General features: G+C 40.2%; 1 protein-coding gene across 1 annotated transcript in view; it reads left to right on the plus strand.

Annotated features, from left to right (window-relative positions):
* LOC139295053 (rho GTPase-activating protein 26-like) overlaps positions 1–13,165 on the plus strand; it is an 83,135-nt gene that overhangs the window by 39,078 nt on the left and 30,892 nt on the right. The window contains exons 3-11 of the mRNA XM_070917129.1: positions 830–891; positions 1,305–1,376; positions 5,492–5,593; positions 5,713–5,823; positions 6,494–6,598; positions 7,277–7,406; positions 7,992–8,092; positions 10,153–10,247; positions 11,928–12,006. Coding sequence (XP_070773230.1) covers positions 830–891; positions 1,305–1,376; positions 5,492–5,593; positions 5,713–5,823; positions 6,494–6,598; positions 7,277–7,406; positions 7,992–8,092; positions 10,153–10,247; positions 11,928–12,006 — 857 coding nt within the window. The remainder of the gene's footprint in view (positions 1–829; positions 892–1,304; positions 1,377–5,491; positions 5,594–5,712; positions 5,824–6,493; positions 6,599–7,276; positions 7,407–7,991; positions 8,093–10,152; positions 10,248–11,927; positions 12,007–13,165) is intronic.

Here is a 13,165-nt window from a genome sequence, read left to right on the forward strand (position 1 = left end):
AGAAATTACTTTTATTAATTAAGTTTCCTTACACAGCAATGTAAAAATAGAATATTCTCTCAGTATCACATTTTTATTATTCTACGTAATTGATTAAGAAAGTGTGATTGAGCTTACTGCAAGGTTTGACTGCTTTTTATGAGCTTTATTAAAGGACTGCGCTGTTTTTCAATGCATTCCTTGCATAGTCCTGAGGTTCTGCTCCCTTATAGTTGGATCTGACTACCGAGAACCAAATCCTGTAAAGTCTGATGTTAAAAAGCAGAGTGAGTGGAAGTGTGTATGTTATCATGTGATGATTAAGGACTAAACGTGGGCTCCGCTGTCCATATGCATTCATGTGTGATTTTTACATGCCAGTGCTCAAGCTGCACGTGCTCGATATGTATATATGCTCACACAACTAAGTGTGTGTGTGTGTGTGTGTGTGTGTGTGTGTGTGTGTGCTGGACAGGGATGGAGGCAATTGAAGTGGAAACTCTGACCCGAAACAATGTAGCCATGCCTCGCCTGCCAGCGAGCGGGGAAACAAGCACCGAGCTGTGCTCACTGTGAAAGCACCATAGAAACAAACCATATAAATTGCGGTTTCATTTCCAGATAATTACTCTGCTGTGTCATGAGTTTAGAAACATTTGTGAGACGTCCAAGAGCAGAAACAAAGCTTCATCCCCGCCACCTCGTGCCAACTTTCTTCAAACACTTTCTCTCTGTTTCTGTTTGTTTCACCATCGCTATTGGAAATACCCACTTTCTCTCTCTCCCTCTGTCTTTCTGTCTAATTGTCTCTGTCTTTTATGTCTCTCTCTCTCTCTCTCTACCAACTTAGCCAAGTCTCTTCAGGAGTTTGCTGCAGTCCTACAGAACCTGGAGGATGAGAGGACACGTATGGTGAGTGACCTAACAAATTGTAAGGAATATTATGGGTGGTTGATGGGAGGGAAGTGGAAGATGTGTTTTACACATAGAGCTTATTATCACTGTGATAGGTCACTCTAAGTCAATTAGTCAAATGGTCTCAGTGGACAGGTCATTTTTTTATTTAGTCTTTTGTCATTCCTACAAAATGATGTCATGTCTGGCATCATATGATAGTCATGTAGGCTTTAGGTTTAGTTTGCGTGCTCCTGTAACCCGGGGAACTGTGTCGAACCTCTAAATTCAGAGGTCTACGATGGTTTCAGTTTGCTTATATGAGTGATCATTATAATTTAACAGAAAATCATATGAATAAGATGTCTGTTATACAGTAATGTATACGTGCTGGTCTGTGATGTTATGTGTTTGTGTGTGTGTGCCCCTAGATCGAGAATGCCAATGATGTGCTGATTATGCCTCTGGAGCGGTTCAGAAAAGAACAGATCAGTGCAGCCAAGGTAAGCTGGCGACTAGTGTATGGCTGGTGACGCACATGCACTGTGCACTAGTATGGATATATCTCAGTGAAACATAAATCAGTTAATCAATAAAATCCAAATTCAGTGCTTCTGCAGCTGTTAGAAGGGCACTGTTAGACACAACACCACTCATACAGTTCATAATGATATACAGTAGTTCTTCAATTCCTCAATTCTCAAAGACTTGAGAATAAGATAATAGAACAAGCCAAATACCATCAGATACAAATACAGTATATCTTGGAGATTTATACGACATTTTGCCTGTACCACAGACCTGTGTGTGTTAATGTTAATGTTAATGACACCTTAAAAAGCTCAGTCTTTAATATGAAGTTCACCATCTCAGGCAGCTGCCACACACTGACTTTGCGCCGAGAGAATTTGGGAAAGTCTTTCTAAGACAGTAATAAAAAGCTATAGTATAAATAGATATACAGAATATTTACTGCATGTCTCTGTGTCCTCTTGTCCATGAATTCATATCAAGGTCTGAACCATTGCTACATGACCTGGATAGGAGATTAGAGGAATACATAATCCTGCCATAAATCACTGATTCCCACTGGGGGGGTCTCAGGACAGCAGGCCTCCCTCATGGCATGGCTGGTGTTGTTTTAGTGTTTCAGTCTGTATAAATCTTTTTGTACCCTAACTTAATGTACAGAATTAACATAAAAAAGTAAGCAAGTAGGTAAACAGGAAGACTCAAGGTTTACTATATACATATTGTGTTAATTAGATTTTTTAATCTCCATTTTTTGATCTGTAGACTTTTAACAGGAAATTCTACAACACCCACATTAATAGATAAATACTATACTTTACATTTTAGGGTAATCCCTCGCCCCATGTAATAAATATGCCATGTGTCAATGTTCTGTCAAAATCTTCTTACAGCAGGTCGTGCTGCACTTACCCTGTGCGGTCATTAGCCATAGGACCTAGATGAGTAGCCACGGGGGTCCCCTGATACATGCAGTATTATTATCATCAGTGTATACCCTGTTAATCCACCCTTTACAGCAGGTCATTGTTTGATTGCGACACGGTGACCAGATTAAGAAGTGAACGCATAATCTGTGCGGTTAGGCCACCGTGAGCGATGTACTAATCCCAGTTTAGCCCTAAAAGAACCCTCAACATCTTCACCTTGTTCTAAAGCCTCCAGAGCTGGCAGTGCTCTGACAAAAGAGGAGTTTTAGGAAAATTACAGTGAGTGGATGAAGAACAGTCGAAATATGTTTGTTTCAAGAAAACTCAGGCCCAGGTTCTAATCTTATTCACTATGGAAATCACGCAAATAAAGTTGTGGCAGAAACCAAGTAATGCAATTAAATTCATCAGCATGCACTGCAAGCTTAAATAATACTGCTTTTCAGACTATCATGAGGCTGGCACTCTAAAGGACATAGAGCTGCTAATGTGAGGCCCATGTTTGTCTAAAAACTAATACATGCAGCAACAATAAAAACCTTTCTGAATAAACACATTCAGCACAAACTCTCTGAAAAGATCGACTGCTGCAATGATTTTGGAGAGATGTTGTTAAGTGTCATGAACTGGGTCCAATCGTGCCTAAATAAACACACTTGTATGAGCAAAATTAATGATTTATATTATTAAAATTCATGTGTCATTTCTTGCTTCCAACTGATTAAGCAGAGTTAGAGAACAGAGTGATTTTGGTGATAAATGTATGTATCCGCAGTCCTTATGTGAATTTAAGTTTGAATAACTCCCGTGCAAGGCACAGCAGATGCTGCTGCTGTTTGTTTCATGATACACTGTTAGTGAACTTTGGTACGGTGGTGAACTAAAAAAAAGCACAAATAAAGTGACTGTTTACAAAAAGTCTGATGCCATGTGCTGTTTGCAGAAACATGCAGGGAGTGATGATGCATTGGTTGGCTTCATATTTCAGTGGGACCTCCTAGTAATTGTTGACATGACGGAGCAAGTGGAGTGTAGCTGTGATGAGTCAATCTGGTGGCAGGGCATGATCCTGTATCAAACCATTTCATTTACTTTACTCTTCTGGAAATAGAAGAAAATCATTAGCAATCATTCTGGGGGGAGATTGCCACCTGCTGGCTGAGGATGGAAGTAACTTAAATTAAGCCAATTTAAATGCCTCACCAAAAGATTTGGTAAAAAAAACAGTGAGTGATAGAAAACACTACATTTATACTGGCTGTGTAATTTGTCAGACAATCAAGCTTGTTTCAGTTGATTTTTCAAATGTATATTTAATCGGAATTATGTCATGAACCCCTTAATGAGAGACACACAGGAGAGCGTTACAGCAGCAGTTAATGTGAGAAAGTCAAAGAGGCAGACTTTAAACAGAGGCCTTGTTGTTTAGGGGAATGTTCTTCATCTCTGATGCGTTCTGCAGCTGCTGTCTATTCCTCCTCTGGCCCTGAGGACTCTTCTCGCTGTTGAAACTGGCTTGGCAATGAAACACCTGTGTCATGTGACTGCAGCAGGGATTGACATCATCGGCTTGTCAGAGTTCAGACTGACGGGGCATCATTTCGTTCGCATCTTTCACTGGATCTGGAAGTTTTATTTCCTTTGCAAATGTCTTTCCAAGAGGAGTTGGAAAAATGAATTCACATGAATACAAATAACCAGACAGGAAGACCATAAAAAACAGTGCTGCTCAGTGACTGACTACATTACCCCCAACTGGCCTTTTTCACAGCAGACATTGTGACTAGTCATAGTAGGAGAAGCACAGTTGTTACTAATAACATAGCAATGGCTCCGTTCTGTTCAAGTGTCCCAGTAAGTCATGACGGTGTGACAGTGAGCCAGCATGCACAATACCAGGACTCTGAAACTGAAGCAGCTTAATGGAATTCAGCCATCATTAAGTTTATTATTTATACCTGTGTTTTTCCTACTGTGACATGTCAAAATGTCTTACTTTGAAAAGGCCAGTGGTCTGGCATCAGTAAAATTAAGATGAATATAAAATATAATGGGTAAACAGAAGTTTGGCTCACTGGTTTCAGGTGTGCATGCTTGGAGCTCATTGGTTCCCACAGGACAGATTGTAGAATGGATCATTTTGGTGATCTGCAATCCTTCCGGGAATTCAAGTTTGTGGAAGTTTGTCAACATTGTGGATACTGCGTTAACTGGCATTACAACTATTATTTTTGTTATTATTAATTAACTATTAACTAATGAACTGAATAAAGTGTAAAGTGTCAGAAAATAGTCAAAAATGTACAACACATTTGAAAAGCTGGAACCAGTGAATGTTTGGCATTTTTACTTGATGAATCACTTAATTAACTTAAATGCTTAATTGCTTAATGACATAAGTTCGATTTCTGTCAATTAACTAATAAAGTTGATTGTTTTTCATAGTAAAACGCACATATTCTGAATCTGATAGTAGGTCCCGTGTTTTTGAGCTTCATTGTGAAGCTCCAGCTCAGTCATGTCATGAGTTTGAGATAAAGAAATCTCTCTGTCTCTCTTTACAATATCTCCCCCATCGGCTGGCTCGAATTGAATTAAAGTTTAATGATCCTAATGTGACTGTACAGCCATTAGAGCATGGTCAGAAAAAGAAGCTGGTATGTTTTTCTTTCTTGATCTCTTGATCTTCTTCGACTCTAGTTTTTCTCAGTATTTTTCAGTCCAACAATCGTAAGAAACACACACCCTGCTCTATGTGTCCCTGGTTTATCATTATTATCTATCTCTCTGTCTCTTATGTCAGTGATCTCAGCTCTGATGAAACAGTCTGTTGTTTAATAGGCAGCTGTGCTCCCTGGAGGAACAATTTCTTACTGGACTCCCAGAAAAATGGAAAATATTTTGTGAAAGCTAAACATTAAATTAGGTTTGCCTTGCTCTGTGTTCTCCAAACTAGCAGCTCAATCTTTTTTTTTCAACTACACAAGGGCTATGGTTGATTGCAGATGGTAGTCGCTGATTAGATTACCTGTAGAGACCATGTTAATATGATGAGAGTTCAGTTCCACATGAGTTGAGTTAGCTGACATGAAGCTTGATTGCCCCGTCTGTCACCCAAATAAAAGTTTTCTGTTTTATTTTTGTTTTATCTGATGCAGGAAGCCAAGAAAAAATATGACAAAGAGACAGAGAAGTATTGTGCAGTGCTGGAGAAGCACCTCAGCCTTTCAGCGAGGAAGAAAGAGTCACATCTACATGAGGTAACATGTCGTGTCTGAGTTTTCATCTCTCTTCTTTCTCCCTCCTGATTGGTGATACTTCCCATATTCTTTCCAGTGAATATCAGTCTTGTCATTTTTAATTTCTTTCCCCGTTGTAGGCGGACAACCAGGTAGATAATGTACGGCAGCATTTCTACGAGGTTTCTCTGGAGTACGTCTTCAAGGTGCAGGAGGTCCAAGAGAGGAAGATGTTTGACTTCGTGGAGCCTGTAAGATGACACTTGTTTTTTTTCTTTTATGTTATATTAAAACTCTTCTTTTCCCCAGAGTTTCTGTGCATACATGCTCTTTTCCAGCAGTTTTCTGTGTTACATTTACTCACTTTGACATATCCACACCCAGCAGCTGCTTGCTACAATCACAGCAATCTGTTGTTAATGGACAACAGTGGTTTGGAGGTTTTGGTGCCTTTCTCGAGGGCACCTCAGTGGTAGTTGCTGAGGGAATAAAGGCAATAGACACATACCACACAAACCTGACATTTATCTTTTAAAATATTTAATTTTCTCTTTGTGGCATGGCAGTTTGTCTTGTGTTTTTGGTGCGTACATAGTTGGAAATTGCTCAACTTCCTCCTCTATGAATCTGCTAAATAAAATATATCTTTTTCTTCTCTTCCTCCTGGTCCTCTTCCACCTCCTCCTCTCGATCTTCACCTTCTTCACTAAACCCACATGTTTTTTCTCCACCTTGCCCTCCTCCTCCACATTCTTGTTGTATATATTTCCGTCTTTCCACTTGTCCTCTAACTCTTTCATCTGCATTTATTCCCCATCTTCCTCATCTTGTCCTTTCCTCTCTTTCTCCTTTTCTTCATCTTTAACCCTTCCTCTTCTTCCTTCATCTGCTTCACCCTCTTGCTGTTTTTGTTTCCCTCAGTTGTTGGCGTTTCTCCAAGGCCTGTTCACCTACTATCACCACGGCTACGAGCTGGCAAAGGACTTTAACCACTTTAAGACTGATCTCACCATCAGCATACAGAATGTAAGGTCACACACACACACACACACACACACACACAGCAAAAGGTCACACCGTAACCCTGAGCACTGCACATAAGTATACATTTATGCACTCGAAAAAAAATTCTGTAATTAAAAACTAAGAAGAACAGAGTCAAAATAGAAAACATGCAGTAGCCAATGACGTGTTGTGTTTCTCCATCAATGCTTGTTTTTATTCGTCACAAGTGGCAGTTTTTGTAGAGTGTACATCCGTCTCCTCCAGATTTGGTTTGTTTTTCTTACTTACAACTTTCTTAGTTGTAATCTTCAACTGAAAAGGCTACTTCACCCAAATGCTACGTTGAAGCAATAGTGTTGAAAGTTCAAAGGGCATCTAAATCCAGGGTCATTCAGGTCAGCCTCATTAGCACAGAGGGAACATTTTAGAAGGTAGAAGATGTCTAAGAGAAAATAATCCTCCAAATGAAAGGAATTCAAAGGTCTAACAGTTACTCAAAGAGTCATCTGAGATTGTATTATATATATATATATATATATCGTAGCATTTTTGTGTTTTTTTCTGTAATGAATGTTTTTTTTTTATGTATATGTTATTCTGCTGAAAAACAGGTTCGTAGAAGTTATGCTTTTGTCGGAAGTTAAGCTTACTCAGGATCAGACTGAAAGGCCTAAAGCATGTGCTCCTCTGTGTTGACAGACGAGGAACCGTTTTGAGAGCACGCGGTCGGAGGTGGAGAGTCTGATGAGGAAGATGAAAGAGAATCCACATGAACACAAGAGTGTCAGCCAGCACACCATGGAGGGATACTTGTTTGTACAGGAGAAGCGTACGTATCAGCCTACTTCTGTGTGTGTTTACATGTTAAATTTCACAATGAGGGTGCCATTTAGCAACAGTTTACAATGTTGCAGTACCATAGAAACATGAATATGTATGTGTGTGTGTGCGTGTGTGTGTGTGTGTGTGTGTGGGCGTGGGCACAGTACGTGCATGTTAGGGGCATGTTGTTTGGCTCACACACACACACATACACACACACACACACACATACATACACACACACACACACACACATACACACACACACACACTGTCAGAGCAGCAGAACAAACAAACCTTAATGAACCTACGATTGACGAAGTCAAGTCTCATCTGTTGGAGACGTGACAGCAGCTCTGACCTCGTGCGGTTACCATGGTAACATGTAGCACTAAAGCAGGCATGACTAAGATCCTTTTTTTTTATTTTTTGCTTTAACCCTGTCGCCCCCCTCCTGCCTCTGTCTCTGTTTTTCTCTGACCATTTGACGTCACCATTTTCTCTTCCCTCCTCTCTTCTCCTGTGCTTTTCATTTTCAACCTTATCTCTCTTCATCTTCATCTGTCTCCATTTCTTTCTCTCTCTCCCTCAGGCTCATTTGTATCTACCTGGGTGAAGTACTACTGTAGGTACCATCGTGAGCCCAAGAGGGTCACCATGGTCCTGTTTGACCCTAAATCTGGAGGGAAAATGGTGAGTAGCTTTGGTCATTTAAGTACACAGATATGGTTAAAATGTCACTAAACATCCCTGCTGTCCATCTGTCTAGCTACCTATATTTATATGTTAGTAAGAAACAAAAGATATATTTTATAGCAGTAGAAACAAACGCCGGGCACAGAAATGTTCCACACGCTTAAACACACACACACCCTCATATACAGACACAAACACACACACCTAGTCATCATATTATCTGATTTTCAGTTGGTTCTCACCCAGTTCATCAAACTGGGCTGCTCTCTAACACTCATTAACACACTCTCTTCACTGCTGAGCACAAGCAGCTCTCACTGTGTGTTTGGGGGTTTGGGGGTTTTTATTATTCCCAATACACAACATGATGGCAAGAGATATTTTCAGGGAAGCTGCAATGAAGTTTTGAGAGCAGAAAACTGTAGAACTATTTTACATCGTCAACAGAAAAAGTCAAATTTTTTTCGTCAGTATCGAGACGAGGAGTGTTTTTGACGCATGGTACCATTTTACACCCGCATACAGTCATACAGAGAGAGAGAGAGAGAGAGAGAGATAACAATTTCTCCCACCAAAGCAGCCTCAGTAGATAGAGAGAACAGGGTTGCCAAAGATGTTGTGAGTAAGCAGCATGACTGTCTTTTATAACTCTCTCCACCTACATACCGAATAACCCAACGCTGATGCAAGCCCAGGCCTGTTTTGCTGAAGGTTTGTCCCAGAGCATTTTGAGTGGTTAGCTGAAGTAAAAGTAGAAACACTGAACATCACGGAAAGCCTTTCAGCTCCAACACAGTAAGAACATATCATAGAGGATCATAGAGTCAAGATGATGACATCAGACCAGGGCACATTAGTGTTTTATAGTAGCCATGAAGCGAGAATGTAAACATGGTGCTTTATCACACAGTATCTGTACAAAAACAAAACGAAATGAAACTGATAATAAATCCACATGAATAAAGTAAGCCACATCCTATGAAAGGCGGTGAGGCTGAGCAGTTCCAGAAGTTGACACACAAATATGGTGTGAGTTTTTTTTATGTTAAAGTGTAAAGTTAAATAGGGAAGTTAAGTTCAGTTGCCAACATGTTTTGGTCTTCTGGGTCTTTAACATGCACATGATGAATAACAATCAACATTAGTTCAAATATGGTGACTTTCTCTTTTTAATTCTCTCTGGATGTTGTTAAATATTTACTGGGTATTCATGTATTTCCTCAGCAAAGTGTTATGAGGGCCAGAAATGTAAGATAATTACCTCAAAATGAATGTTTCATATATGTTAATATATATGTTTTATATGACAATGTGTGGCACTACCCAAATTGTCCATGTAGATGTAGTCTAACATTACATTATACAGTATATGCCACTTAAGCCATATATGACCATTATATATATGATATATATTTATCTACTGAGGCTGCTTTGGTGGGAGAAATTGTTATCTCTCTCTCTCTCTCCCTGTATGACTGTATGCGGGTGTAAAATGGTACCATGCGTCAAAAACGCTCCTCATCTCGATACTGAGGCAAAACTTCGGACTTTTTCTGTTGATGATGTAAAATAAAAAAACTTTTTCACATAAAGAACAGATTTAAGCAGATGTTGTTGTACCTGAGGCTAAATAAATGAGTCTATCATGGACAGTGTGGGATGGGGCTCAGTCTAGATACTATAACACCACAGTTCTTTGTTCCTATTTATACATGTTTTTCAATTTCAAGTTCATTTCTTGTTAGCCAGCTCCTTCAGAGATTTGTGTCGTTGCCTACCTCACACTGCAGGTGTTTGGCCAAAATCATCCCAATGTGCTTCCAAACCAAAAAAGGCACTTAACTCTAAAAACTGTTTTGCTTAATCTGTCAGTGTTGTCAGACTTGTCCAAGAAAACATCCAGTTTGTTGGTTCAGGATTCTTCTCTTCTTGTTATTTGCAGAGCGTTAAAGTGACGGTTTACATCCCATTTTGATGCCCTACAAGCTGTTGTGCACGTATCAAAATTACACTGATATGTTATTATTCTTTTTTGTCTTGTACTCTCTCTTCGTCAGGGAGATGAGGATAGCTTCATGCTCAAGTCGTGCACCAGGAGGAAGACCGACTCGATAGAAAAGAGGTTTTGTTTTGATGTGGAGGCTGTGGACAGGTCAGTGACTGTGTGTCTGCCTGTGCCTCCTGTTCCAATGATGGACTTGCCACACAATCTTTCTTCATCTCTTATTCAGGGTACAAACTGTGTCTTTATTAGCCCCAATCAATGTTTTTATTTACAACTTTTCCATCTGTTGTCACATCTCAGAATCTCTAATCAGAATCTCTAATCACAACTCGTTTCACACATACAGTACATTAAATTTGATTTTGTCCCTAGCACAACACACAACAAATGTAGTGGGAAAAAAACTCAGACACAAGCCAGGAAGTAATGAAATATTTTGTGTGTCTGACTTTGTTGTAGAAAGCCAAGCCATGTAACAAGCTGTCATGTAATAAATGACAGCTGCATAACTCTGATCAGCCATCAGTTCAGTGATTGGCCTGAGTTTTTTTTTTTTTTTTACGTGGTGTAATTACAGATAACAGACACATGGGGGTGCTCATTTGATTTGGACCTGAAGACGGGATGTCATGGAGCCATCATATTTGTTCTCATAGGCTCTGCCCCCTGCAGTGCTATGCTTCCTACACTCCTCCTCTTCTTCCTCCTCCTCCTCTGTCTCCCTCTCCCCTCCCTGCCTACTCTTCCTCAACTTCAACCTTCCCCCATCAAATCAACTCACCTTGTCATCATCACATACTCTTGTTTCCTGTTCCCTCATTGTGCCTTTATTTATATTCCTTGTGTGTGTGGTGTGCATCTGTCAGTGTGTGTGTGTATGTGTGTGTGTGTGTGTGTGTTTGTCTCTAAAGTGATACAAGATAATGCTGAAGCAAAGACATTTCCCATAATGGTTGGTTTACACATACATTTTGTGTTGCACATACACAGACTGGCATAAATACATTTGATTAAGTCAGTTTTGTAAACGTTTGTGTTGCATTGCATATATTTGTGTGTGTGTGCACCCATGTGCAGTATGTGGCTGTACATGCATCTGAGTGTGTTAGAGAGAGTGTGATTGCATGCTGGGTGGTGTGCTATGATTGAAGGACAGTGTGTAGATGTGTGTGTGTGGAGGGGTTTGTAGTGCTGCGGTGGTGACAGTTGAAGGTGAGTGTACTGCCAGGGACAGGGTGACAAACTGTATAGGGCGGATTGGAAAGCTATAGAAGACTGGGATGGACATGACTAATGATGCTGTGTGTGTCTGTGATATGTGTGTGTGCACACTGAAGGTTGCCTATAACAGGGTGACATATCTTAGTTGCCTTGTCGAATCAATCCTCGTTAGTTGGTGAATTTTCTAAATTCTTCGTCCTTTTTTGATCCTTTTATGGTAAAAAATAAAAAAGCTGATCATCTGTTTTTACTGGAAAGTGATACAGTCGTCATTCCTCTGGCACCAACAAATGAATAAGCTGTGCTCTTGTGTGAGTGTGAGTGTGATTTGCATGCAGAGGTCTGTCTTACACAACTATGTTCACCTGAGGAGAAATAACAAGCCTTTTAGATAAAGTATTTTCAGTCAGCGAGAAGCCCTTTGTTTGTGTGATGTTATGATTACAGCTGTTGTTTGTTTTAAAGGCGCACGTTGCTGCGTGCATGTTTATCTTCATGTGTGTTTGGCCAGTACTTGTGAGGTTTGTCGTTGGTATTTAACCGACATGTTTGCCACTGATCCTGATATTTGATAAGCAAATATGCCTTTTGTGTGTGTGTGTGAAGGCCGGGAGTGATCACCATGCAGGCTCTGTCAGAAGAAGACCGCAGGTTGTGGATGGAGGCCATGGATGGAAGAGAACCGGTAGGTTACCAGGGTTACCGGTTCTTATGTGACACAGAGAGAGAGAGAGAGAGAGAGAGAGAGAGAGAGAGAGAGAGAGACACACACACACACACACAATGTAAAACATTCAATGAAATAAGGAACATTGTGTTTTGGTGCTTTGACAACATTGTTTTTGAAACTTTCATGCCAATAAAGCCCCACAGAGCGACGGTTCCCAACTAGGGGCTCAGTACACTCTAAGGCATCCCAAGATAAATCTGAGAGGACACAAGATGATTAAGGGGATAGGAAAGGAGGAGAAACACAACACTTTTCTCTGATCTTTTACTAGTGAAATGCTGGGTGATTAGTTCTTTAGTTTAGTTCTCAAACAATGAAACAATCTGATGTTGGAAGAGATAAACAGTTCAAAGGGGTTGCAAGTAGGTATTACTTCATGTAAAGGGTCACAAGCCAAAAAGGTTAGGGAACCACTGGCACAGCGCCATTTTCCCATAGACAAGTTTGGTGTATATGTTCCTAATAGGAAAGTTGACTGACAGCCAGACTCCCCACCACTTGGTTTAAGCCTTCTTAATATACAGCTTTTTCGCCCTCAGGCTGGAAGTGTGTTAGTGCTGCTTTCAACAGTCTTATTTAGTCACGTTCATGTCCCAACACCTCCCTCATCCTCATGTCTACATTCAACTGTGCAAAGGTAATGAGCATCCATAAAGCCACCGCAAGCTTCGACAAGCAGTCGCTGAGCTCAGGCAATCCGTAAGAAAACAAGAAATGTTCATGTTCGAGTTTCACTTCAGCTCACCCTGCCTTTGTTGTTGTCGTTACGACCCTCTTCTGTGGCTGCTGCTGTACTTTCACCTTGATAGTTAATACAAACTCACTACTGACCGCAGCTACATGATGCAACAACACCAAGTCCAGTTCATCCCGAACAAGCCCAGACAAATGGAGCCTAAACACAGTCACAGACAGATTTAGTTTTACTGCATTTTCTATGTTATAATCAGTGTATTGTTATTTTGATGTGAAAAACGTATAAATTATAACTTTAACCTCTTATGGATATGCTGTTTGTGTGTTTTTTAAATTAAGCTCAAAGGTGTACACAGAGCCCTAGCCTAAACAAAATATTCTCACCATTACCATGGAAACTGATGTTATGCAGATTGAA

The sequence above is a fragment of the Enoplosus armatus genome, chromosome 13 (assembly GCF_043641665.1).
Source record: "Enoplosus armatus isolate fEnoArm2 chromosome 13, fEnoArm2.hap1, whole genome shotgun sequence".
NCBI lineage: Eukaryota > Metazoa > Chordata > Actinopteri > Centrarchiformes > Enoplosidae > Enoplosus > Enoplosus armatus.